The following is a 25,702-nucleotide window of genomic DNA, read 5'->3' as shown; positions in this document are numbered from 1 at the left end:
AAGTACTCCTTCAGATTCATCAGTTCATAATCTCTTCTGCCCTGTCTTACTAACATTTACCCTGTAATGATCTATCCTGTCAATAATTCCGTTGCTACAACATTGCTTTCTGTCACGATGAATTTAGGGCTAGCAGACAGATTGTGGAGCTTTGTGTAAGATATTTTGCTGTCGCTCAGTAACAGTGTTGTGCCCACACCCACCCTGGCAAATAAAGTATTTACTAATTACCATAGTGATTAGAACAACAGAAAAGTCAGAAGAGTGAGCCACTGACTCTGTCACTCCAAGAAAATCACTAAGTCATGGTATATCCCAAAGAGAGCAGTCAAGATAGTGAAGGTCCTAGAAACCAGGATGTATAAGAAATGGTTGAAAGACCTGAAGATGTCCTTCCTGGAAGAGAAAGTGCTTAGAGCTGTTTCCAGTTAGTTTCATTGTGACTAGTTCTAGAGGACCGGGCAAGGAGCACTTTGGGGATTGTTAGGGTTTAACACAGAATAAGAACAAAAGTTTCCTGTAATTGTGACTGTCCAGAAGTAAAAGAAGCTGCTCACGCACTGGGATTCCCAGCTCAGGCAGCATTCACGCAGGCAGAGGCTGAGTCGAGCTGCCCGCTCACTGCCAAGTTCTCTAGAACTACTGTTTTAGGATTCTTGGAAATTTCACTGTCTATGTATGATTTATCCGATACTTCAGTCTCAGCTCCTTCAGCTCCCCTCCAGCGAGCTTGTCACCCACCCCACCTCAGCCACTCACTTTCATGGTTATACCCTGAAACCAGGGCCTCTCGTGAGCTTGGGTAGGAAAAAATGTTGCATAATATTTCCATTAACCTCTGACTGAAAGCTTGAATTTAATTATGATGAGGGACAATAAGCTGCAAAACACATTGATATCTTCAGAGCCAATAGAACTCGCCTTGCATCTCAGACAGCTTCCCTCTGTAAGACTATTTCCTAACAGGTCTCTTTCTACCGGCTCACTCCTATCAGCGTGCACACATCCTGTAGTTGCTCTTGTTTAAAACAAAGAACTCGTCTTCCTGTACATCCCCCCTCTAGACAATGTCCCATTCCTCAGCCTCTCTTTATAACAAGCTCCTTGAAAGAGTTTTCTGTGCTCTCTGTCTTCACTTCCTCTCCCTGCAGGCATCGGAACCCTCCATTCAGGCTCACTGAGGATCCTTAGTGCTGAGGCCAATGTTCAGGTTTCATTACTTACCTCACTTGAACTGTCAGCCCACGAAACAGAGCTGGAATGCTGTCCTTGAAGCACTGTCTTTCCTTGGCTTCCAGAATTCCATCCTGTCTTGGTTTTTCTCTTGTCTCACTGGCTTCTTGTTGTAGTTCAGCTGCCCAGTCGTATCTGACTCTTTTCGACCCCATGGACTGCAGCACACCAGGCCTCCCTGTCCCTCACCACCTCCCAGAGTTTGCCCAAGTTCACGTCCATTTCATTGATGATGCCATCCAGCCATCTCATCCTCTGACACCCACTGCTACCCCTCCTCGATCTCCATCACTGTCTTCTCCTTATCTCCCAACCTCCAAATGTTGGAGCGCCCAAGTTCAGGCCTGTGCTTTTCTTCTCCAAGTCTCAGCTTAAGTGACCTCATCCACTTCCAAGGTGTGAATTACCACCTACGTGCTGGTGAGTCCCAAACTGTTCTCTCCAACCCTCAACTCAGTTTCATATACAGCCAGCTAACTATTTGACATCTGCACACCAGTGGTGAGTAAGTCCCTTCAATCTCAGTGTATCGAAAGCCAAATTCCTATCTTCATCCACCCGTTCCCAAACCTGCTTCTCCTCCAGTCTTCTCAGTGAATGGCAGTCCCATTCATCCCAAAACATTGAACTTACCCTGGGCCCCTTCTCCTCTCACTCCCCACCTCTGCCCTGTCAGCCAAACCTGTCGGTTCTACCTTCAAAGCATGGAGGTAGAATCTGCCCACTTCTCTCCACCTCTACTGCTAGCATGCAGTGGTTGCTGCAGTTTCATTCTGACCAGTTTCTTAAGTTCTGCCTTGCCTCCCCGAAGTCTCTCCTCAACACCATAGCTATAGTGATCCTATCAAAACATATGCTTCCCAGCTCAGAGTAGAAGCCAAAGTTCTTGCAGTGGCCCACGAAGCCCCCCAGCTGCTGGCTTCTCTTCCCCTCTCACCTGGTACCAGCCACACTGGCCTCCTTGCCATTCCTAGAAGACAGGCATGCTCCCACCTCCGGGCCTTTGTCATCACTGTTTCCAATGGTAGAATTCTTTTTCCTTAGATATGCTCGTGGTATAGTCCCTCACCTCAGGCACATCTTTATATATTACCTTTCTCCCCCACTGGAATGTAAGCTCCGTGAAGACAGGAACTTTGCCTTTTTTTTGCCCCAACTGTTGTATCCCCAGTGCTTAGAAAAGTACCAAATAAATGAAATGGATCATCGTTATAGATGGATTCCGACACTAGGTAGAATGTGGAGGTCTATAACTTCTGAATTCCCTCTCAGCTCTCAGGTTCTGTGGTTCTGTATCATTGTGGGTCAGGTCCAGGGGCTTATTAATTCTGTGAACTGGATGGAGCATCTGCTTCACAGAGGGTTTATGAGAAATGGTAAATTCATTTATTTATCACAATTCTTAAATGGGAAATAATACAAAAATATAAAATTGAACTATCATCAAATCAGTAAACGCAGTTGAGTTACTGAGATGGGCATCACAAAGGCTCATCATATTTTTGGTCTGTGGTGAAGGTAAGTTCCAGTATATTCCTGGTGCCAAGTTGAAGATTTAAATGGATAAGAAGAAGATGAGACATATCCATCCATCCATTTATCCATCTATTCAGCCAACTATTCTTCCAAAATGTATTATATACCTTCTAGGAAAACAGAAGAGAAATGTTGGGGAGAAAAGAAAAATTTTCCCTTTAATACAGAAAGAGACTTCTTCTGTAATCTCAAATAATGTATCTGGCTTTGAAATATAATTTTAGAAATTTTCAAATTTATGTAGAGGTCAAAAAAGTAATGTAATGAAACCCCATCATTCAGCTTCCTTAATTTCACTTTTGACAATCTTGTTTCATCTCCCCTACCACCACTTTATTTTTTTAAGTACTTTAAAGCAAATACAAGCCATCATATTATTTCACTTACAAATACCTGAAGTGTAGAAATCAGTCTTTAAATTGTGATACGAAACTACATGTTAGAAAAACTAAACATTTAGTCTTTCAAATCCCAAAAATCAACAAGGAAACTCCTGGAACTAATAAGTGATTGTAGCAAGTTTGCAGGATATAAGGCTAGTAAAAAAAAAAGCTATAGATTCAAGTCAAATCATTATACCATACACCTTAAAGAGTTCTCTATGCCAATCATATCACAATAAAACTGGAGGGAAGAAAAAGCCATAGATTCTCTTTTGCTTTTTTGAGTCAAGAGTAGGGGAACAGCAGGTGATTGAGAGAAAATCACAGTTCTATCTGTTCACCTGCTCCATTAGGTACTTTGAAAGAAATGTCCAAATAAGAGCTGTATATAAGGATGTTAATGTCTGTAAGGCTCCATGAAAAGGTCTCAGAAACTTCTAGGTCAGGGTAACTTTAAATTATTCTAACATGTTGAGGATAGACTGCAAGGGAGTTGTGATATGACCCTGGATTCTGCACTCCCCATTAGCTGAGAGAGCATCTGGGAATTATTATAAAATCAGTTCAGAATAGCCCTACAGGAGCTTTCTCCAGCTATACTGCACTGTATCCAACAATATTTTGGATTCAGAGTCAAACCTTTTGTTATTTTCCAGTGTCGTTTGAGATTAAACAAGTCTTGAGGAGCAGCTGAGTCCCCAGGGTTAGATTCTAAGGCCCTGTGACTCTTAGCCTGTCTGCTCATTTTGTAGCATCTTGGAGTGGCAGTGGTGATGGGTTATATTGGTTGTTTGTCTGTATTTAATAGTCTTCCACTGTTGGTTGAAAAGACCTATTATCCTAGACTCCACGCTGCCTAGAAGAGCAGGGTTGAGGCTTGACACATTTCGTTGCCTGGTTAACTCTTTTCAATTCTTTCTAGAGTGCCATAATAGATTCTTGCTTTAGAGCAGTGTCGACAAAGTGATCCAGCCTGCCTCTTGTTATTGTATAGCTCGTGAGCTAAGAATGGTTTTTACATTTTAAATTATTGGGGAAAAAATCAAAAGAAGAATAAGATTTTATGACACTTGAAAATTATATGAAATTCAAATTTCAGTGCCCATAAATAAAGTTCTTAGAACACAGCCATGTCCATTTTTTTTTTTTTTTACATACTTTTTATGGTTGCTTTTGCACTGCAACAGCAAAGTTCAGTAGTTGTAAAAGGTTGTTTGGGCCACAAAGCCGAAAATATTTACTACCTGACCCCTTACAGAAAGTGCCAACTCTCACTTTCGAACATTGTATGTTTCTCTAGAGGTTTGAAAGAATCAGAGCAACTCCTAAAAGTACAGAGTTATTCTCAGGAATGATGACACTGAGAACATCTGACTTCAGCTTTATTAATTTGGGGGAAGTGACTAAGAAATTAACCCTGAGGTGTGACAGAAGGGAGGGTATAGGATGCCTTCCCTTTCTCTCATGCCAAGAAATAACAGCCTTTTGATAGGTTAAAAGCACATCACTTTTTTTCAAGGTGTATGTTAATATTACTACCAAACTCCATTTACTTTATCATTATTGGTCTTATGTTTAAGCACAACATAGTTTATAAAATTTGTCATCATTTCCATATCCAAATGACATCAGGTGAGATAGAGCTCCACAACCGTCTCTTGTATTATTTCCATCTTATCAGTGCTCACACTTTGAGCATCAGTACTACTAGAGCACACGTAACTGAAAGCCACAGATTATCCAGAAAACTTCCTTGTCAGTCAGGTTCAGCCTCCTTTTAGACTTTTGCTCAGGCTATCAATAAAAAGCCACACTTTTTAGTGTCGTCTCTTCTTGTCTCCGCCTACCCCTCTGGTGGAAAAATACTTAGGAACGATAAATTGGCCAAAAGGTGGCAGCAGGAGGGAGGAGGCCCAGAACCAAGAGGAGAAACACAGAGCCCTCCATTCACATGCTGGATAATCAGTCTCCAGATAATGCAGAGTTGGCTGAACTTCCATCCAGAAGAAAATCTTTTCCTCTAGGTGATCTTCCCTCAACCAAATAAAAATGTCAAAGCTGTTGCCAATGAAGATGTGAATTGGCTTTGCTTAAAGCATCATTCTCATTCTGAGTGCCATGGATTATAAGTTTTGGAGTAGGTTTATGACAATTTTTGAAGATCCATAGTGTTTTATAAGATCAATTAAAAGCACTGTATTTAACTTTCTCTGATACTGAGTGTTTTTTGATTATCTGTTTTTGGATTAAATTTAAATATATATATTGCATCACTAGCTTAACACCTATGTTATTTTTTTTTAACACCTATGTTATTAATGAGAAAAAGAAAGGAAAAAAAAGAGGCTCTTCTTAACCATATCAGGGAGCTTCCCTGATGGCTCAGAAGGTAAAGAATCTCCCTGCAGTGCAGGAGACCTGGATTCAATCCCTGGGTCAGAGAAGATCCCCTGAAAAGGGAATGGCAACCCACTCCAGTATTCTTGCCTGGAGAATCCCAGGGACAGAGAAGCCTCTGTCGACAGGGTCGCAAAGCGTTGGACACGACTGAACAGCTAACACTTAGCCTTAGCTATTACCCAGAAACACACTTGCATGAAGAAACTGGGCAGCGCTGGGAAGGGAGTTACCAGGAGAAGCATGTGCCACCACAGAAAAACAGATTTCTGGGATCACTAAAGACTGGCTTGTGCTTATGACTTTTTCACTTGGCCCTTTTAATAAATGGGGCAGTGTTTTATAGCCTTCCTCCTGGAATTATGGTATGGTAGTTTTCAAATTTCATAAAAGTTATGTGAGAAAAATGCTAAATGATAGGGAGAATTTATGTACAGCTTAGGAAAATCCTCCTTTTGAATCTTTTAATGAAAATGTTTTTGTGAAATTTCATGTCAAAGCCATAAATAGCAAGTAATTTGAAAGTGAAAGTTGCTCAGTCATTTCTGACTCTGCAACCCCATGAACTATACAGTCCATGGAGTTCTCCTGGCCAGAATACTGGAATGGGTAGCCTTTCCCTTCTCCAGGGAATCTTCCCAACCCAGGAATTGAACTGGGTTCTCTTGCATTTCAGGTGGATTCTTTACCAACTGAGCTATCAGGGAAGCCCAACAAGTAATTTAGCAAGTAATTAAAAGTTAAAACTTCCTTCTTATTGACTTTAAGCCTCTGAATTCTTTGGTATTTGACTGGTCATCTTTCTTTGTCTACTGTTAAAACTCTCTTTCAGTTTCTGATTATTCTCTCCCATCTGTCTGTTTTTAATCTTATCAAACATTGACTTTTTTTTAAGTTTATGTATTTATTTGACTTGGAGAAGGCAATGGCACCCCACTCCAGTGTTCTTGCCTGGAGAATCCCAGGGACAGGGGAGCCTGGTGGGCTGCCAGCTATGGGGTCGCACAGAGTCGGACACGACTGAAGCGACTTAGCAGCAGCATTTATTTAACTGCATCAGGTCTTAGTTTTGGCATGCGAACTCTTAGTTGCAACATGTGGGATCTAGTTCTCTGACCAGGGATCGAACCGCGACCCCTGCTTTAGAAGTGTAGTCTTAGATGCTGGACCACCAGGGATGCTCCAAACACGATTTCTTAACTGTATCTTTTTTTTTTTTTAATGGCCTCGCCACACAGCTTGTGAGATTCAGTTCCCTGACCAGAAATTGAACCTAGGCCCAGGCAGTGAAAGCCTCGGATCCTAACCCCTAGACCACTAGCGAATTCCCATTACCTGTATCTTTAGTTGTATTCTCAGCCTCTTCTACTGTTACCGTCTTACTCACACCTTTTGATCCCAAACACATGTTTTCCTGCTTTGTAATCTGAGCCCAGATCTCCCTCCCAGGCATCACCTGACCCTTCTCCCCTCCCAGACATCATCTTTTTCTCTTGCCTTAGTGAATATCATTTTAATCCACTCTAGACTCCCAAGTAGTTCTCATCAGATCTTTTGTATTGAGGTTCACTCTCCCATTGCATTCCTTCTTTCTACATCTGTGTTTATACTGGGTGTGCTACTTTGAAAATATGAGACACACCAGTGGAAAAATAAGCTACCAGCATGTTCTGCAAAGTGAGTTATCAAATTTTGTATCTCTGTGGTATGCAATGACATTGAGTCAGAAGAATATTAACAATAACAATAATAAGACTACAAATAAGTACTGAGACCAAACACATCCATCCTTCCTCTTCCTGTGATTCTCCATGAAGGAAACACAACTGGAAACATAGGGTGGTCTTCAGAGAAAAGGCTGAACCTGGTCCCTGGTATAATGTTTAACACTAGCGACTCTAAATACAGTGCAGCCTGGCAGGCTACACTCCATGGGGTTGCAAAGAGTCGGGCACAACTTAGAGACTAAACAACAATAACTTAAGCAAAGGAATTTTAATTTTTTTTTCTTTCAAGAGAGTGCAAGTTTTCAGAGTAGCACAGAATTATAAGCCTCCTAAAGGTGGGAGCTGAAGATTGGTTTTCATTGTGTTTTTCAATGAATATGTTATTTTAAAAGGATGTTTCCATTATGCCGTTAAATAACAATTCTAACTTCCTTAAAGAGAGTTTGAAATTTTGATAATTTTTAAGATTAGCAACTGGGAGAACATTTAATACACTGATTTTAAAAAGGACTACAAAATTATATACCTAATTTTCTTCTTAAATTTCCATATGGAGAAGAATTAGAAGAGAACTTTCATAGGAAATTAAAATAATGAATGTTCTTGGGTTCTGTAACTATAGGTGATTTTTCTTTCTTTTTTGGTCTTACCTAATTTCCCTTATTGTTATATCGATGTTATTTATGCAATAAATAAAATACAGTGATGAGAGAGAAAGCTTGGGATTTGTAATTTACAGTAAATCTTAAAACTTCTCTTACTCTGGCAAAGCCTCTACACCTGCTGTTTCCAGTATTTGATCTTAACCTCCCAGCCTCTGAAGGTGGGAATGGGAGGGACATCACTGGAACCTGAAGACAGCTAACAGTTCATAATCAAAATGGTACTTCCTGAAGGATGACGTTCGAGCACTACAGGATTTGTAAATGTCTGCAAGCACCGTCCCTTCCTTTCTGGGACACAGAACAGCAGAGTGTTTAAGAACAACTGAGGGGCCTTCCCTGGTGGTCTAGTCCCAAAGACTCCATGCTCCCAATGCAAGGGCCCTGGGGTTTGATCCCTGGTCAGGGAGCTAGATCCCACTGCTGCAACTAAGAGTTTGCATGCTGCAACTAAAAATTCCACAACTAAGATGTGGCACAGCCAAATAAATAATTTTTTTAAAAACTGGGTACTTTACTGTCACATATGCCTGAGTTTGAATCTCCTTTTTGTCATGTACTAGATGTGACTTGGGCCAAGTTACTTAACTTCTTTGGGCTTATGTTTATTTATGTATAAAATGGGATAAAAATGAAATCTAGGGACGTCCCTGGTTGGCTGAGTAATTAAGACTCCAAGCTCCCAATGCAGGGGCCTCAGGTTCATTCCCTGGTCAAGGAACTAGATCCCAAACACTGCAACTAAGAGTTTGCATGTTGCAACTAAAGATCCCGCATTTCACAGTACAAGTAGACCTGGCATAGACAAATAAATTAAAATAGATATTAGAAAAAATGAAATCTGTCTCATGGAGTGATGATGAGGATTAATAAAGTAAATCTAGGATAAAGAATGCTTAGTGAATTCCCATTAAATGTAGCTATTTTTATCCTACTTGGCTCACCTTTTTACTTTGGAGCTTTGCCGGAGGTATCTTCTGGGCATCTTAATGAATTAATCAGTTTATTTTGTGTCCATTGTTGACACGAGTGACCAGCTCAGTTTCTGTATGCTGTGCTAACATGAACTCTGCCGATGAGGAATCATCTGCTCCTTCACTAGAAACTGCCCTGTCTTTTTCCATATCTGCTCATTGAAATAACCTTCTTCTTTCACTTTACAGATATATGTAATTGACAGCGCAGACAGAAAAAGATTTGAAGAGACAGGTCAGGTAAATAATTGTTCTGTTGAGATATTTCCCAAACAACTGCGTATTCATTAATCAACTTTGTAAATGTATAAGAGTGAGGAAAAGTATTTTTTGTTTAACCTCTGCAATTTAGACAAGACAGTCAATCTGGCAAGCAGGCAAAATACCACTTGCCTAAAAAGAAATTAGTTGAGAATTCTTTAAACAATTTTTCGTTTAAAGGCTTTTAGTTTTAATCAAATTAAATAAACAAGATATAAGCAAATGGAACTTACCACCATGCCCAAAAGCTCTCCAGGCCACAGAGAAGTGAACCCAAAGGACAGTTCACCTACCATTTCTGTGTGCATTTTTTTTCAATACCAACTTAATTGATCCGAGGGTAACTTGGACAAATTAGAAGGTATGGGAAGAAGTATGCAAGCCATGACTAAGCTGCTCTTCTTTCCAAGCCAAGAGATAGGTATACTTTGAATATTGCTTCCAGGGCAGGGTGCGTGTCAGCGTGATTACATGATACAGTTAGCAAATGCAATTCTACATAGAGACGCAGTGGATATAGACCATTGTACCCAGGCTGACTACTAAGTGAGCAATAGCGTGGAGGTCTCTGGGGAAGCGTGCTTATATTTTTACATTTTAGTACAGCCCTTGGCCAGTGACCTAAACCACCACACACGGCCTTCCAAAGGTAGCAGTCCCCACGTTCATGTTCCTTTTCCCTGGAAATTAGTTTGAGAACTCGCCTGGAGACAGCCCTTCTCCCTTCCATACCTCGATGATTTCTGGACCATCACTCATGTGAACCAGCGCTACACATGAACTTGGGGCTGAAAGGTGTCAGACAGGGATCTGCCCGTCAAACCATCCAGTTCTCTCTGACAGCTCCAGTGTTTTAACTGGCCAAAGTGTGGGTCGAGGGAGGAAGGGGTGGGTCCTGGCTTTTAGGTAAGTATATACCTTCTCCTGGACTTGTTGCAGACAGAATTAACATACAGTTTAGATCCCAAACAATCACCTAAAACTCAGAGACCTTGTCAGATAGACTAACGCAGTTACTTTAGGATGTGGGTTTGAGGAAATGTAATGCACATGCATGCATGTTTTGGAGATAGAGATTGATGAACCAGAATTATAGTCTCTAAAGCAACTGTCATTTTTATTCAAGTTTTTAAAAATATATATGTATCTGTACATATATACATATGTATATGTGTATATATATGCATTGAAAGTTATTTGCATATAATAACCTTGGGTAAGTTTTAAATGTCTAACCACAACTTTTGTTCTCCCTTGAGTTTCTCTAAGCATGATTTATGAATCCCCCTATAACAGAACTACTTTATTAGTAGGAGTACATGCAGATTCCTGGGCCCTGGCTTAGACTTTCCAAAGTCAGCATCTTTGGGGTGGGCCCAGAAATCTGCCAGGGGATTCTTCCACACGCTCAAGTTTGAGAACTACTGCCCTTGAAAGTTACTAGTTGATCAGCTTAACTTTTATTTAGTTTCAATTAGAAGTACATGGTTAAATATCATAGATTTCATCCCCCTCTTCCCCATCTATTCCCCAAATGATCCAGGAACTAGCTGAATTACTGGAGGAAGAAAAGCTAAGTTGCGTGCCCGTGCTCATCTTTGCTAATAAGCAGGATCTGCTCACAGCAGCCCCTGCCTCTGAAATTGCAGAAGGACTGAACCTGCACACCATCCGCGACCGATTCTGGCAGATCCAGTCTTGCTCAGCTCTCACAGGAGAGGGCGTTCAGGTGAGGTCACCGGAGGGCTCGGTCACCTGGCAACCAAGGTAGCCTGTCTCATTGGTTGCACGGATCTAGATAGAAAAAGATATGAAACAAATAGCCTTTGATGGACAGATGAACCATTCCAGGATGTGGAGGGCCTGGAGGCGTCTGATTCTTTCCTACTTAGCAACCAATCTGATATCATTAACTGGTCCAGGAAAGCCAGAGATAAACCACCCCACACAAGCAACAAGCTGCCCAATTAGGGAGGAGGTCGGAACAGAAGATTTCAAAACTGCTTTCCCAACTCTAGGATTCTCTGATGACTGGGCTGAGGGTTTTGAGTTGAATCTGCTATTATGGATGCTAATACCAGTGCTCTGTTACCTGGTACTCTCAAGGTAACAGAGCCATCAACCACACACTAGTTATCCTAGAAGTGTTTCGTTTTTTTCTGTTGGCTGTCTCAACTACCCTCAGGGTTGGTGTCTATTTCCTGCTGCTTTGGGTTGGTGTCCCACAGGGAGGCTTCTGCCGCCTAAAAGCCTTACGCTTTACACCGAGGAACTGTGTACCGGAAGAGCAGGCTCCCCTTCATTTGATATTAATTTGGGACAGAACACGATGGTAACCCAGACACCAGAGAGGCAGTGTCCTCAAAGAATGATCAACAATTGCAGCTCTGACGCATCCTGCCAAGCAACCTCAAGCCAGTCAACCCTTAGAGTCAGCCCTCTAGGACCGCTTCTTGATTCTGAAGCCCCCAGCATGCCCCCTACGCCTTATTTTCAACATCTGGTATACCTGCCAGGGTGGTGACACAGTGCCGTGAGAACGGGACAGTACCGCTGCAGGGTGCTGTGAGGGGGCAACAGCGTCTAGAGAGATGGCATCTCCCCTCATTGCCGTAGGGCGTGTGTCTGGTGGTGTGGCCAGTTTGCTTTTCTATGATTTGGTGTGTTGGGTTTGGTTCTCTATCGTTGTCCAGCAGCCTCTTTCCATTTCCCTCCTAACACTCTTCTTCCCTTTCCCTGCAGATATTTGACAAATGTAATCGCTTTTATCTCCAGCAAATAATCACTTCCTAGAGTTATCTCACTTGTTCCATCTGTGCGCTGCCTGTTTTTTTCCCTTTGTGTTACACAAACTGCCAGGGCCCCTTCTGTGCTTTGCCACTGGATCTGAGGGCAGACCAGTTAGCACAAGACAAGTGCCCCTGCTCCAAACCCTTCCATACCTGTTCTCAGAAGCTCTTGGGGCGTGTGTGTGTGTGTGTGTGTGCGTGCTCTCAGAAGCTCTTGGGGTGTGTGTGTGTGTGTGTGTGTGTGTGTGTGTGATGTAGCCAGAGGTGGTTTCAGCTATGTCCCCAAAAGGGAAGCTGGAGCTCTGTGAGTCTCTGTGAGGTTTAGGTTTGGGGAGGGGGCAAGTGTTAAGTCTCATCTATTTCCTTTCTTCTTTACTAGATTGTGGTTATAAAGCAATATATTCTTGGGAATTACCTGGTGGTCCAGTGGTTAGGACTCTGTATAGGGGGCCCAGGTTTGATCCCTGATCAGGGAACTAAGATCCCACAACCCCACAGTGTGTTCAAAAATAAATATGTACGGCAATATATTCTCATTGTTAATCATATCAAAGTACTGCTGCTGCTGCTGCTAAGTCGCTTCAGTTGTGTCCGACTCTGTGCGACCCCATAGATGGCAGCCCACGAGGCTCCCCCGTCCCTGGGATTCTCCAGGCAAGAACACTGGAGCGAGTTGCCATTTCCTTCTCCAATGCGTGAGAGTGAAAAGTGAAAGTGAAGTTGCTCAGTCGTGTCCAACTTTTACTGACACCACGGACTGCAGCCCACCAGGCTTCTCTGTCCATGGGATTTTCCAGGCAAGAGTACTGGAGTGGGGTGCCATTGCCTTCTCCATCAAAGTACTACATAAAATTAAAAACTAAAAAGTTCTTTCATTTCCTCTAATCCCACTTAGCAATGAAACGATCATTAATAGTTTTATTCTTCCTAGGTCTCCTCTATAAAATTACAGTCACATATATGGTTGTATGTGTCGATCAGGTTTTGAATTAACTGGGTATTTTTCAGCTTAATTTACAAGTTGGTCCAACAAGTCTGTTACAGCCCAGGATGTTTTTGCATAGGGAAATTCTGATCATTTTAGTTAGCTTTTTACTTTTAAACAAAAATCAAGTTTTACCTAAAGTATTTCTCTCAATTGTGCATAAGATGGTGCTCATTGGGCCTAGGGTTATTTTGGTGAGGGTAAAGGCCCAGGAAAAGAAACAGCTTTCTTGTGTTTATACAGACCACTTCAGCAAGAGGACTATGCCTCTCTCAAATTGTTTAGAGCCCAAATGTAGAAAGTAGAGGATCTTGAGTTTGGGGACTCTAAAGGTGGAGCTTAAGAAAAGAAATACATTTTGTATGAATACTCCTAAGAAAGTGGAAACTGACAGCTGTGTGATCTTTTTTCCCTTGGCCAGAGTGTCAAAAGGAAGAAAAAGCAAAGCTGGAACTAGCAGTGAGGCTCTTGTTTCTTCAGCCAGCCTTAGGGATATGAAAGGGAGGAACTAGGGTCCCCTCAAATCAGTCTTTAGAGGATCTGTATTCAGGTCAAGGGGGCTTCCTCAGAGGAGGTGGGAGGACGCGGCGGTCATTGTCTTCCCAGCCTACACCCCTCCCACCCTGGCTAGGCAGAGATGAGAATGGACTCCCTGCTCCCAACTGTCGATCTGCCATAGAAAGGGAGTTCCCTTTAAGCCACAGGATCTTCAGGCTGGGACAGAGGCCTGAGCTACCGGACAGAGGGTGGGGGCAGGCAGGAATCAAGTCAGACAGTCCTGTATGGTTTGATTTTGTTAGAAAATTCTTCCCAGATCAGGGACCTTCAGCAACTAGGTTCACAGGAAGTGCGAGATCATGAGAGATCCAGCAAAGAACCATGAGCAAGAAAAATAATGATCTGATGTGGAGGAGAAATAGTTTGAAGGTCACTTAATTAGTTTAGTAGATAGTACCATGGTGTATAGAATTGGGTACTTAAGACTGGGATTTCAAGGTTAATGAGATTAGATTATGGTTAATAGAATGATATAAATTTAGAGAATTTAACCATTATTTGAAATGGGTTATTTAATAAAAATGTTAATTAAGAAGGGAATCTGCTGTCTATTGTCCTTTAATGGCAACCTTTGGGGACTGGAGAAAGGTCGTGGAGTTTTCTGTGGAAACAACATTCATTGTGAGGCACTGATTGACCATGTCCCTCTTAGGTAATACCTTTGACCTAAGCTCTTGCCCACTCAGCCAATTTCTTGTTTTTCATTTGAAAAAGAGTTACGTAGAATTCTTTTCCCTGCATTGCTTAGTTCAAGAGCAGGCCTTTTAATGACTCGTACTAATTAAGGCTTTAAGTATTCCTAAAAATGAAAGACTTTACTTTCAGACAGAGATTCTGTGGAAAAGTTACTTAAAATTCCTTAACTTCCTATCTCATCTTCCCATTCTACCCTCCCCACCCATGGCCCCCTGAAAGCTGGTCAGCAATGGGGAGAGCTACCAAAATGCTCAGTCGTGATAGGGGTCAAGCAACTGGGACCACAGCCCTAATGACCCTGAAAGAAAATATACAGAAGTCAAAAAAAAAAAACACCTGGACTTTCCGTTACTGTTCCAGATATTTAAAAACAACTGTCTTTTTACATTGTTTTATGTATATGCCTGATCAAATGCATTTGTGAAGCCTGTCCTGTGCTGATAAATAACCCTCGAGTGGGTGAGTCGGGGGAACACATCTGCTAGGTGAGGAGACTACTCGGGCAGGGAACTCACTTCTCCTTAGCCAAGCAGCTTAAATACATGATTCGAGATTGTGGAAGTTAGTGATTCCTGAGGTGGATTTCGGGTTCTTGTTTTACCTGATATTCTGATGGCAAATACCTGCAGCCAGGCAGTCCCTGGCTCTGGATGTGGAAATTGGCTTTTGCGGGTTTCTAGAGAGTTGGGAACCGGTCTTTGTTTGCCTGACTGATGTTGATGAGGAGGCAGCCCATCACATAATTAAAGCAGGTTTTCAGGGGGAGCTGTTGAGAGCAGAGGCAGGTAAGGGGCACTAAAAGCTGAAGGAGAGCATCAGTCTTGGAAACTCTGCCAGGGAGAGCCCCGTAATCCAGAGGAGTGGTCAGAGAGACCCAGTTATGTCAAGCAGATGAAGGCAGGGCAAAGCGAAACTGAACTGTGTCCGGGAGGGAAAAGCCACGGCCCCCTCCAGCAGAACCCCTTGCAAACACGGAGCAGCCTCCGTCTGCATCCAGGGTTGCCAGGGTTTCTCGTAAACAACACCTAACCCTGGGACTCTTCTCTGCTTTTCCCTGGGTGTCTGGAAAATAGTGAACAAAGGATCTGGCTGAGAGTCAGAGAAAGGTGTACAGAAATCAGTCCCTCTTCCACCTGCAGACCTGAATGTGAATCCCAAACCACAGCTCTCCCTGGCGGTGGTAGTTTCAGGTATTTGAAGACATTGCCTCCCCAGAACTGTGTGTGTGTGTTTAATTAAAATTATACTGCTTTAGAATTTCCTTTCAAAGCAGAGATCAGCAGTTTCAACCTGGGCTCTAACCTTAGTCATAACAGAGATCTGCCTACACCAGTAGCTTCAAGCTAGCAGAAGGTTCTCCTGGGTATTGCTCTCCATGCCCCCACCTCACATCCATACCTTCTTTTCACATCGCTCCCACATGCCCTGTCTTCCTTCTCCGAGCAGGAGCCGTAATCCGGCTCAGAGAGCTCTCACCTTCACAGAAAGGGCCTCTAGCAAGGGCCTCTAGCCATCTGAGTCCTGCCGTGTGAGCTGTCCTTCGGAGTGCCTCACAGATGAACTCTAAACTAGCCCAGGTTCTTGTTTTTGTTTCTTTTTCCTTGATCCGAGGGAAACTTTTTTTTTAATATGCCAACAGAATTTCAATATTTTTTTAAAAAATAACATTTACAACCTCTTTCTAGGCCTGGTTCAGTTATTTTTGACTCCCAGGGTGTATGGAACTGCTTATCTGCAAGTCAGACCTCAGGTTTATTTTTAAATTTTCAACCCTCTCTGTAGAGTAGGAAAGCAAGCTTGGGTCATGCAATTTTGCTACCTCTCTGGGGCAGTGCCTTTTGTCACCAGAAAAAGTATTAATAGCAAGCCATATTTTATGTATGCTGCCTCCAGCTGCTCCTTGACCCTGGGGGCCCAGTGGCACAAAGGAATGGGCTGCATTGCTCACACGGGCCTGAGCAATTACTGATGTGACGGTGTAGTCCTCGTGGCATTAAACAACCAGACCCACCCAACCATGGCTGCCACTGCTCCCTTCCTTCCTACCACATCATGCCTTTAATCCCGAAATGGAGAGCTCTGTGATCAAGTAGGTTTCCACCCATGTGATTAGGGGCCACCTTCCATTTTTCCCAGTGGTTAGTAGGGAATAATCCCATGACATGGTAGAAGTTATTTCCTCTGCAAGAGGCCAGAGAAAGCTCAGTATTTGAGGTTCAGTGTCTCTCCTAAGCCAATCAATTCAAATTCAGTTTCAGCAAGGTTGGTCGGGGGGAGGGGCAGTGGAGGAAGAAAGGGAGGACTATACCATGAGATTGTCAGCCCTGTGAGGAAGATCCAGTTTGCAGAAATTTGGTCAAACCAGTTGACAGTAAAGGTTCAGCCCTTAAACAAACCTACGAGTTCATTTCCTTCTTTGGAAGCAGAGCAGTAACCTGCTTCAGGTAAACTTATCACCTTTTTCTCAGTCATCTGTTTAAAAGAAAATCAAAGCCTTGCTAAATTAAGGCCAGAGTGATGTGGCTGCTGATTTAAGGTTCCTCCTCTTGCAATGATGTTGTCTCTAAAGAGAGAGATTCCGCTGGAGATGGCAGGCTTGCAGCGAGTTAATATGCTGGGATCGTGCTGTGATATAAAAATGTAGGATTCCACAAGTATCAGTACCTAGCAACCTAGGAATCTTGAGAGGTGAGTGGCCGGAAACAGCTTCTGGCACCTTCAGAGCTGCAGCAGAGCCACGCCGGGCGCTTCTCTGGGGCTGTTCCTTCTCATGCCCCTGTGTTCAGCTGAAAGTCATAAGAAAAAAAACTGCAGTTGCTCCCTCTGCCAACTTGAGGGTAAGCGCAGCTTCTCCCTAAGCCTGAGGCAGAGCTCCTCCCCCGGCACTTGCTCTCAGTCATTGAGAAATGGTCAGTGGTGCACTCGCGCGGGCGCTGGAACTAGATTGCCTGGGTTCACAGCCCGCCTCTGCCACGCATTCTTCTGTGCCACCATTTCCTCATACCTAAGTACCTACTTCAAAGGGTTGTTACAAGGATTAAAAGAAATTAATTAAGTGTCTGCTGCTGGGTTGGGAAGATCCCCTGGAGGAGGACCATGGCAACCCATTCCAGTATTCTTGCCTGGAGAATCCCATGGACAGAGGAGCCTGGCAGGCTATGGTCCATAGGGTCGCAAAGAGTCAGACAGGACTGAAGTGACTTAGCAGGCAGGCAGGCCAGCCATCGTGCGAAGTTCTGTAAACACCACCCCAAGCCAGTCTGGCATGGACCCTCCCCTCAGGAATCTTTCCTTGCCAGTGGGCACCTTTGAGGTAATATCCTTGTTGACTGTTGCCTCCCTGACACCTCCCAGCTCCAGTTCAGGTCCTCCTCTGGGCAGTAACAGGAAAGGCACAAACCCCCAGCCTCCAAACACTTTAGACAGATCAGCCTTCCTGAACCAGAGCGGAGTTAAGTCTTCCCAGCTTCCCATACTCCAGGTTGCAGGCAGCAGCTATGGAAAGTGCCCCCGCCCCGCCCGCCAGCAGGTCAGCTGGTGGGGCCCGACCTCTGAGCGCCCTCTGCTGACAGGACTGGGGCTCTCACACACATCTGGAGGACACTACCCCTCAGCAGGGCTCCCCATTCAAATCCCCTCTGCCTCCATAACAGATACCCAGTAGAAAGCTGCCCCTCACCCTCCACGTTCTGCCTTGGGTTCCTGCAGCTGAGTAAATATTTTTCCTATCTCTTTGAGTGCATTCATGTTGAGTTACATACAATAAAAGAAGCCCAGCCCCCTCTGTAATCAGCCGTAAAACAAGAGGGAAGACGGTATTCAGTGGGAACACTGCTCTTGATTTCTCTAAGATGATTTGATAAAATAGTGCAAGTCTCTATAGATCAGGAAATATTGAGGTACGCACCTTTGATGGTGTTTGTGCGGGTTCCTACAGATGGAAAGTGCCACGTAAGTGCTGAGCTATTCACCTTAGAAGGCAAAAAGAAGATGGTTATCTTATTCATCTCTCTTTTATTTGTAAAATCTTTTTTGTCTCCTGGCAGGTGATCTTTTTTTTTTCCTGGAAACCAATTAGCTCCTAAAATTAAACATCCTTCTCTTGAAATTAGTCCTTTTCATAAAAATGGTCTTAAAATTGGCCTCAGCTTTTCAGAGTAAGCCACTGACCCAGTTGTAATCGGAGTCCACCCTCTCTCACCTCGCCATCCACCCCACCCCGGTCCCTGCTGCTGCCAGGTGCTGTCCACCTTTGTGAGGTTTTGTGCAGTGGGCCATGGCCAGCCTCCTCTAAGGTCTGCTCTGGGACAGCCATCAGATACTCTGCTTCTCCCAACCAAGTGCTCTGATGGCAACTGGCGGAGTTTTAATCACTGTAAATTCAGGTTATGGTCAGATTAGCCAGGAGATAGGATGCCTGCTGGTTGTTTTGCCGTGATGTATTGTTTATGGGATTAATGCTCCGAATGGCCAAGGGTGTCAGCTGATATTTATTACTTTAAGCTGTCTCAGCTGTTCAGGTTCAACGACTAGCTCCCTGGTCACAGGAAATGCAGGGCTCTGAATGTCATGTATGCCCTGAGACGTCTGTGTGTGACAGAAGCAGGGGAAAAGAGAGGGGGTGCCTTGCAGGAGCCTCCTTCGATTTTATTCTGGGCTTCTGAGAATTCTGCGCAACTCTTAGGGTCACACAGACTCTGGGGAAAGTGAGCTTTCAGGGATGGCTCCTAAGGGGGTTGAAAAAGAGGTCGTCTCTGGTGGGCCTGGGATCCACAAGATACGCCACCTGCCAGGTGGCTGTACATAGACATTGTGTGGATTTTACCTCTGTCCTCCAGCCTTCTAAGAGAGGACACGTTCAAGGTTACTGTGCCTTTAAGGGAACCTTCTCCCCAGTCCCTCTGCTTGGTACTGCTTAAAGCTGCAAGAACCAGGCCAGGCCCCTTTAAACCTTCCCTGGTGCTGCACAGAGAAAAATGAATACACATTGCCCCAGTGTGTGTCTAGTAACGCGCACTGCAGTCGGTTTGTTTTTCCAAAAAGAAATTTAATTTAGCCCAAGTGTACACTGTCACACTGTAAACACACCGGGGCACCAGAAGGGTGGCTGATTATTGAATTTAATGCCCTAGCAAAGGTCAGCTTTTAGAAAAAGCCAAAAATGGCTGGAATCTGTCCTGATAGCTCCTCAATCAGGCCTGGGATCCAGGCAGATGTGTTTATTTTTTCAGAGGGAGTTCCTGAGGACCCATCTCAAGTTCAGGCTCTTGACACTCCCCCTCCCGTCTCCCTTCAACCTCTCAGAGGCCTCCCCACTCCTCCCTAGGAGGTCACTGTCCCTGGTCACCCAGGTGGGCCCCTGGGGCAGGCAAGCGCCATTGAGCCCGTGGCTGGGGAGGGAGGACCCGGGACCTTCTCTCTTTCCCCTCGAGGGCTGGAGTGTGTGGTGCCTTACTTACAACTAACACTGCCTCTCTACCCATTTCCCTCAAAGGACGGCATGAACTGGGTCTGCAAAAATGTCAGCGCAAAGAAGAAATAAAATCTCGACAAATGGAGATGCGGAGCTGAATTCTGTCCTGAAAAACACTAATTTGCTGCTTTCTGACCAAATGTTTTTCCATCTGTGTACAGCTACAGCTGTATGAAGAGAAGGAGCAACACCATTTAAAAAGAATCCCCATTCCAGCCGTAGATTTAACTGATCTCTGAGGCTCAGTATCATTTTTCAAATAAAGGAATTATATTATTTCTTCTGCATAATTGAAATAGTATTAAATGTCTCAAAGCACATGATTAGAAAATGAGATCTTTTAAATGAGCAAGAGATTGCATTGCAGTTTAGACAATTCCAGTGGGCTTTTTTCTTTCAAAAAAAAAAAAAAACAGTGGGGGAGAGAGGAAGAGGACCACAGTTTAGGCTGTGGTCATTTATTTCCTGACCTGTCCTTACTTTCCCCCGTGGTTTTGAAGCCAAGATAGTTTGCTCATGCTGGTCAGTGATCTCTACCATCACCCATTACCAGGGCTGCAGCCTGTCTGGGTGGGAAGCTGCACGGGCCAGGGAAAGGAGGGGGAGGTGAGGAACAGCAGATGATTAAACCATCTTGTCATGCAGGTAAGAGACTATGTAATCCTCACCCTTTGGAAAGGGGGAAAAAAAAAATCCTTTCCTGCAGACAAGTCACCACAGAAACATACCCCGTCCCCAACCCCCCAGCCAGCCACACAGGGAAGCAAATTCTTACCACTTTTGACTGTAATGACATCTGGAATGTAAGGAGAGGTGGGAGGTTTAATTCCAGAAAAATTACAAGGTCCTTAAAAAGCCCTCACATGGAGGGCTCAGGCTAGCGTAAACAGGCTTTCTCCAGTTCAATGGAGCAGTGAGCAGCTGACTCCGAGATTAGCTGCCTTCTCCACGGCCGTCCCATAGAAGGGATTTCTAAAGCTCAAAGAATTCTATGTTTAAATGATCACAATAGGCCGCTGCTATCAGATTTTAAAAATAAATGCAGCTTCACCATGAACCTGCTCCACTGAGAAAAGCCAGGCGGATCGATCTTCAGAAGAGATCAATTTTTACAGTGCTGGCAACTTGGTGGTGTGGGCTGCTCAAGGGTGGAGAGGGCTTGCTGCCGGGAGGCGCTTGGGTGGGTAGGGTTGTGGGGGCCTTGCCCAGAGAAGCCAGAGTCACCCCAGCTCCTGGTCCCCTCAGCCTCTCTCTAGCAAAATGTGTCCTCTGTTGATTGATCAGAGAGGAATGGCAGGAGATTTCTCCTGCCCTGTGTTGCAAAAAGAGCTTGTTTCCTTGAGACTTAAGAAATCCCCAGCTTCAGACAAGGGAAGGTGGGCCAGAGCATCCCTTGGCCTTCCAACCGAGCTCTGTTCTGGTGCCTGGCCTCCCGGGTTTTCAGAGAATGAATAAGAGACCGTCCAGTAGCTGACGGGTCCCAGGCCAGCTGCTTTTCACATCCCAGGAGGCAGCCCTTTCCAAACCCACCAAGGCATGTGAACAGACTGAAGGGGTTGCTCCAGCCCCTGGCCCTCAGTTCCCAGCCTTTATGGACCAAGCTGTGCCCAGGAGGCTGAGGCATGGCCCGCTTCAAAGGCGGTCTGGGGTGAAAGTCATTAACAAGGCCAGACATGAAAAGGTGCCCTGGGGTGGCTATGGACAGACCTGTGGGGACTTGCAAAACAAAAGGTGAGTGTTTTTAAACCACTGTGAGCTTGCTGCTCCCTGCAGCCTCCTTAGGCTTGTCTGTCTTACCCAGATGCCTTTGAAAGGAAGCAAAACAGAATTACAAGGGACCAGAAATCCCCCTTCTATCCGGCTGCAAATATGGCTCTAGCACATGAAAATATTTTTTTCCCTCCAAATAGTGCAGCACGGATTCCCTTCGAATAGTGCAGCATGAGTGTTATCTGAGGGGCAAAATGCCTGCTTTGAGGTCTTCGATTTGCTAACAGCTATGTGGAACTTGGACTCTAGCAGTGGATGATCTGTGAAATATTTTTGTCCTTTTACCACCAACTTAGGGAACTGTTTGAAAGGGCACCCCCCCTACCCCCGCCCAGGGCCTCGGCCAGCAGGCAGAAGCCACTTGCCTTCGTCTGATAACAGCCTCTGTGAATGTTCAGCTTTGCTTTTCAGCTAAAGACACAGAGACATTGTGGATGTCACAGGCTTTCATCTTCCCTCTGAGCCCTACCAAACCCTCCCGGGGCTCACAGGGTAGATGAGAGGAGCCTGAAAATCGCAGAGTTTGACAGCTCGCATTTGTAAAAACAAAATGCTTCTAAAAGTCCCCTTTCCTCTCTCCCTAGTACCCCCCTGCCGCCCCCCGCCGTGGAGGACAAAATTGGAAGCTAGAAGGGGGATGCTGGGTCTTTCCACTCCCAGGGAGTCTCAGTGGTGAGACTGGCTCTGGGCAAGACTGCATCTGAATGTGTAGAGGGAGGGCAGAGGGGTGGAGGCCAGAGGGCAGGCCAGGCCTGGGACAGGGGCCCCAGGATGTGTGCTCAGACCAGCTGTGGGAAAAACTCCTTCCCCTCCCCTCCTCCCAACCTCCCCCGTGCGGCTCCTTCTGGCTGGCTTCCCCGAGCCCAGGGCAGCACACCCTTTCCCCTTCACTCTCCCTTGGTTACTATGGAAACAAGGGTGTCATTGATGTGGGCTGAGCTGGGGAACATGTCGGCGCACAGCTGAGAGTCAGCGATTATGCTGGCGGGTAGAGATGTGCCAGGGTTAAGGTCCGCAGCTCCCAAACTGCGGGAAGGACGTGGTCCTGCACCCTCCCTCCCTCCCGCTCACTTCTCTCTTTCCTGGCTTTTAACAAATTTCTTTTACTCCCCTCTGGGCTAAAGCCATGGCTATTTTTGCGCCACTCTGGGCCCCACCCTCGCTGTCGGCCGCTCCTTATCCGGCCTGGCCTGGAGGGTGACACCATGTCACCCTCGCCAGGACTCGTCCCTTGATTCCCGTCAGAGTTTGCTTTGATTTCTCTTTCCTTCTCAGGGGCCAGTTCTTACTTCCTTTTATTTTTAGCTCTGCACTCCATGTGGTTTCAGGGTTCAGTCTGCTCCATCGAAAAGTTTTTTTTTTTTTTTTAGTATCTTTTGAAAATGATAATCAAAGGAAGGGACATGGTATTTGGTCATGTGGAAAATTCAATGTATAATTTAGACGTCTGTCAAAAATCCGACAAATAAAATTTAGCTGAAACGAAGGCAGCCTGGAAAGCGTCGTGTCCTTTGCTAGAGAGGGGAGAGGGCTGCAGTGAGCTCGTCCTTTCAGAGGTCAGCATCTCTCAAGGTGCTTTCTGCAGGAGGGTGTGACATGAACGCCACCACCACCAATAAACATAACCCTTTATTAAGCCCTTCTCACAAAGCAGACCCTTCATCGATGTCATGGGGCAGTGTTAATCCCACTTTACAGCTAAGGAAAATGAGGTGCTGGCCTGGGTTAAGGCATTTGCCCAAGATCACAGAGTCATCAGTGCCAGTGGGCCGGGAACCCAGGTCTGAAGGCAGCAGTAAGCTGCCACCGGCCCCCCAGGACAAAGACAATAACACAATAATGGCTCATTGTCTCAGCCCCCAGCCTTCCAAGTCCACACCAGGGGTCTTCTCTGATCAGTGCTGCTGGCGGGGGGTGTGGGGGTGGGTGGGTAGGGAAGGGGGGGTCCCCTGTCCCAACTGTTGTTGTCCTCTGTCCCCACGGCAGCACAATTATTTTGTTTTGGTGCCATCCTTTGCACAGACAGAAAAAAGGGAGAAATTAGGAAAATGGGGGCTGCAAGGATACTGGCAATTACCTAATACTATTTCCTTTTAGACAGGGTTCAGAGAAGGGAGGAGACTTGCCCAAAGCCACACAGTAGGAGGCAAAGTGGGTTCCGGTCCAGAGCTCTGCCCTCTGGAGAAGAGCTCGTCTTCCCCTCCGGCAGCCTCACTTCAGCAGCCTAGAGACATACCAGCCTGACTGGTCCCAAGGGCTGGCCTTTAAAGGCAAGCTGTTGGCAGAATAGAGGGGAGCTGGAGGCAGGAAGAGAGAGAAAGTCTAGTGTTGCCAGACAAATGGCAGGACACTCAGTTAAACTTGAATTGCAAATAAACAAAGAATCATTTTGAATATAAGTACATAGATCTGAGACATGATACTTATAAAAAAAAGTCACTGTTTACCTGAAATTCACATTTAACTGGCCATCCCAGTTGTGTTTGTGTTGTTTTGCTAAATCTGACAATTCTACCCAGAATGCCCTGCTCAATACAGCGACAGTGAGATACAATTATACTGTGTTCCCTGGGACTCAGACCCAAAAATCTATCCTTGCCCATCCATAAATCAGCTGTGATCTTAGGCAAGTTGCTTCCTTTCTTGGAGTCCTGCCTCTTCATCTGTGAAATGGGACAAGAGTGGTAGGGAGATTGAAGAGAGATATAATGGCAACAGATGTAGATAGAAGGCAATAGCTAGCACATAGTAGGAACACTGTACCTCAGTTTCTTCCTGTAACATGAGGTAATCACCTACCTTGTTGAATCTCCAAGAAACTAAATGAAGTTATGAATGTCTGGTGCAGAGTAGGTACTAAATCATTGGTAGCTATTATAATAACAGGCAAAAATTCTGGAGTCTAGGCTTTCCCAGGCCTCCAAGAACCTCTGCCCTCCCACACGGCCCCCCACGTGTTGCAAGGGTCAGCAGCCTTCCCAGAGGTGCTGGCAGCCCCCTCCTCTCTCCAGGGGGCTCCCTGGGCCACCCCAGCCCCACCTCCTGCAATTAGATTTGTAAGTGGGAACAGGCTCTTGTCAGCGGCTCCTGATTGGCTCTGGGCAAAAACACAGTTTAGCGCTCAGTCAAGCTGCATTTCAGGGCCTCTGTCTCTCTCTCCCCTCCACCTCCCCCTTAATTGCAATCTGTTCAGTAATTTCCTTTTCCAACACTGCAGAACACGGAGAAGCTGCAGCATGGGAGCTGGGCAGGGAGGAGGGGAAGAGAGCTCCTGTTCCCTGCAGTGAACCTGCTGGTCCAGCACTGCGTCCTGTGTCATGTCCATGCATGCGTGCGTGCGTGCGTGCGTGCGTGCGTGTGCGTGTGCGTGTGTGTGTGTCCAGAACCAGACAGACACGAGCTTGTGGTGATACAGCCAACAACCAGGCCCCTGCAGGGTCAGACCAGGGCATCCACTTGTACCAAGCACTTGGCCGTTATCATTCATTTAATCCTTGCAACAACATTAATAACTATAGGTGTTATCACTCAGTTTGAGGCTAGGGCTCAGAGAACTGGATTCACTTGCTCAAGATCACAGCATGAGAATGGGGCAGGGTCACGATTTTCACCTGGGCTTGTTTGACTGCTGGGCCCCAAGCCCGTCTCATGAAACCTTTTCCCCTTTTGGCTTCTGAACTCAGAAAAGGAGCTGAGGACTCCGGCACAAAGGAGCAGGGAGAGGTTTCTTTTCCCAGGGTGAATAGCAGTGTCCCAGGGACAAAAAGCCTTCAGTAAAGAAATGAAATATTAATGACAGAAAGGCAGAGAGCAAGCTGAGTCAAGGAGGGGCAAGGTTTGCAGGAGAACTCAGGTGGATACCTGAAGCTGAGACCTGCAAGGGTTGAGGTCAGAACTACCATTTAGATCAACAAACGACTCCTCCTGTTAGTCATTCACTGACTGGATCCTTCTGTAGCCCCACAGGGTAACCATTCCCACCCTTCTCTTCCAGTTGAGGAAACCAAGGCTCTCAGAGCGTAAGTCACTGGCCTAGAAACACACAGCTAGGAAATGGTTTAGCTGGGGTTCCCTTTAAATAGAAAGACCATTTTTCTCCAGGGCACCTTCTTGACTAAACACAGGAGCTGAGAACAGTGGGGAGCGGGGCTCCAGGAAACCAGGCCAAGGCCTACGTCTCTTTCTCTCACTTTGCCACCCACCTCTTTAAGATCCACAGGAAACTTCACAGAGCCCAGAGGTGGTTGCTGCTCTGAAG

The 25,702-nt window shown here is 45.3% G+C and overlaps 1 protein-coding gene across 2 annotated transcripts in view; it reads left to right on the top strand.

The window, feature by feature from the left end:
- The window catches only part of ARL3 (ADP ribosylation factor like GTPase 3), a 29,916-nt gene extending 9,952 nt beyond the window's left edge, over nt 1–19,964 (top strand). For both annotated transcript variants that reach the window (XM_010819912.3, NM_001038567.2), the window contains 3 exon segments: nt 9,102–9,152; nt 10,717–10,902; nt 19,696–19,964. In XM_010819912.3, coding sequence (XP_010818214.1) covers nt 9,102–9,152; nt 10,717–10,902; nt 19,696–19,743 — 285 coding nt within the window. In that variant the 3' untranslated portion in view covers nt 19,744–19,964.
- Nucleotides 19,965–25,702: the final 5,738 nt, after the last annotated feature.

Source organism: Bos taurus, chromosome 26 (assembly GCF_002263795.3).
Source record: "Bos taurus isolate L1 Dominette 01449 registration number 42190680 breed Hereford chromosome 26, ARS-UCD2.0, whole genome shotgun sequence".
In the NCBI taxonomy this organism is placed as follows: Eukaryota; Metazoa; Chordata; class Mammalia; order Artiodactyla; family Bovidae; genus Bos; species Bos taurus.
This window is presented reverse-complemented; position numbering and strand designations above follow the sequence as displayed.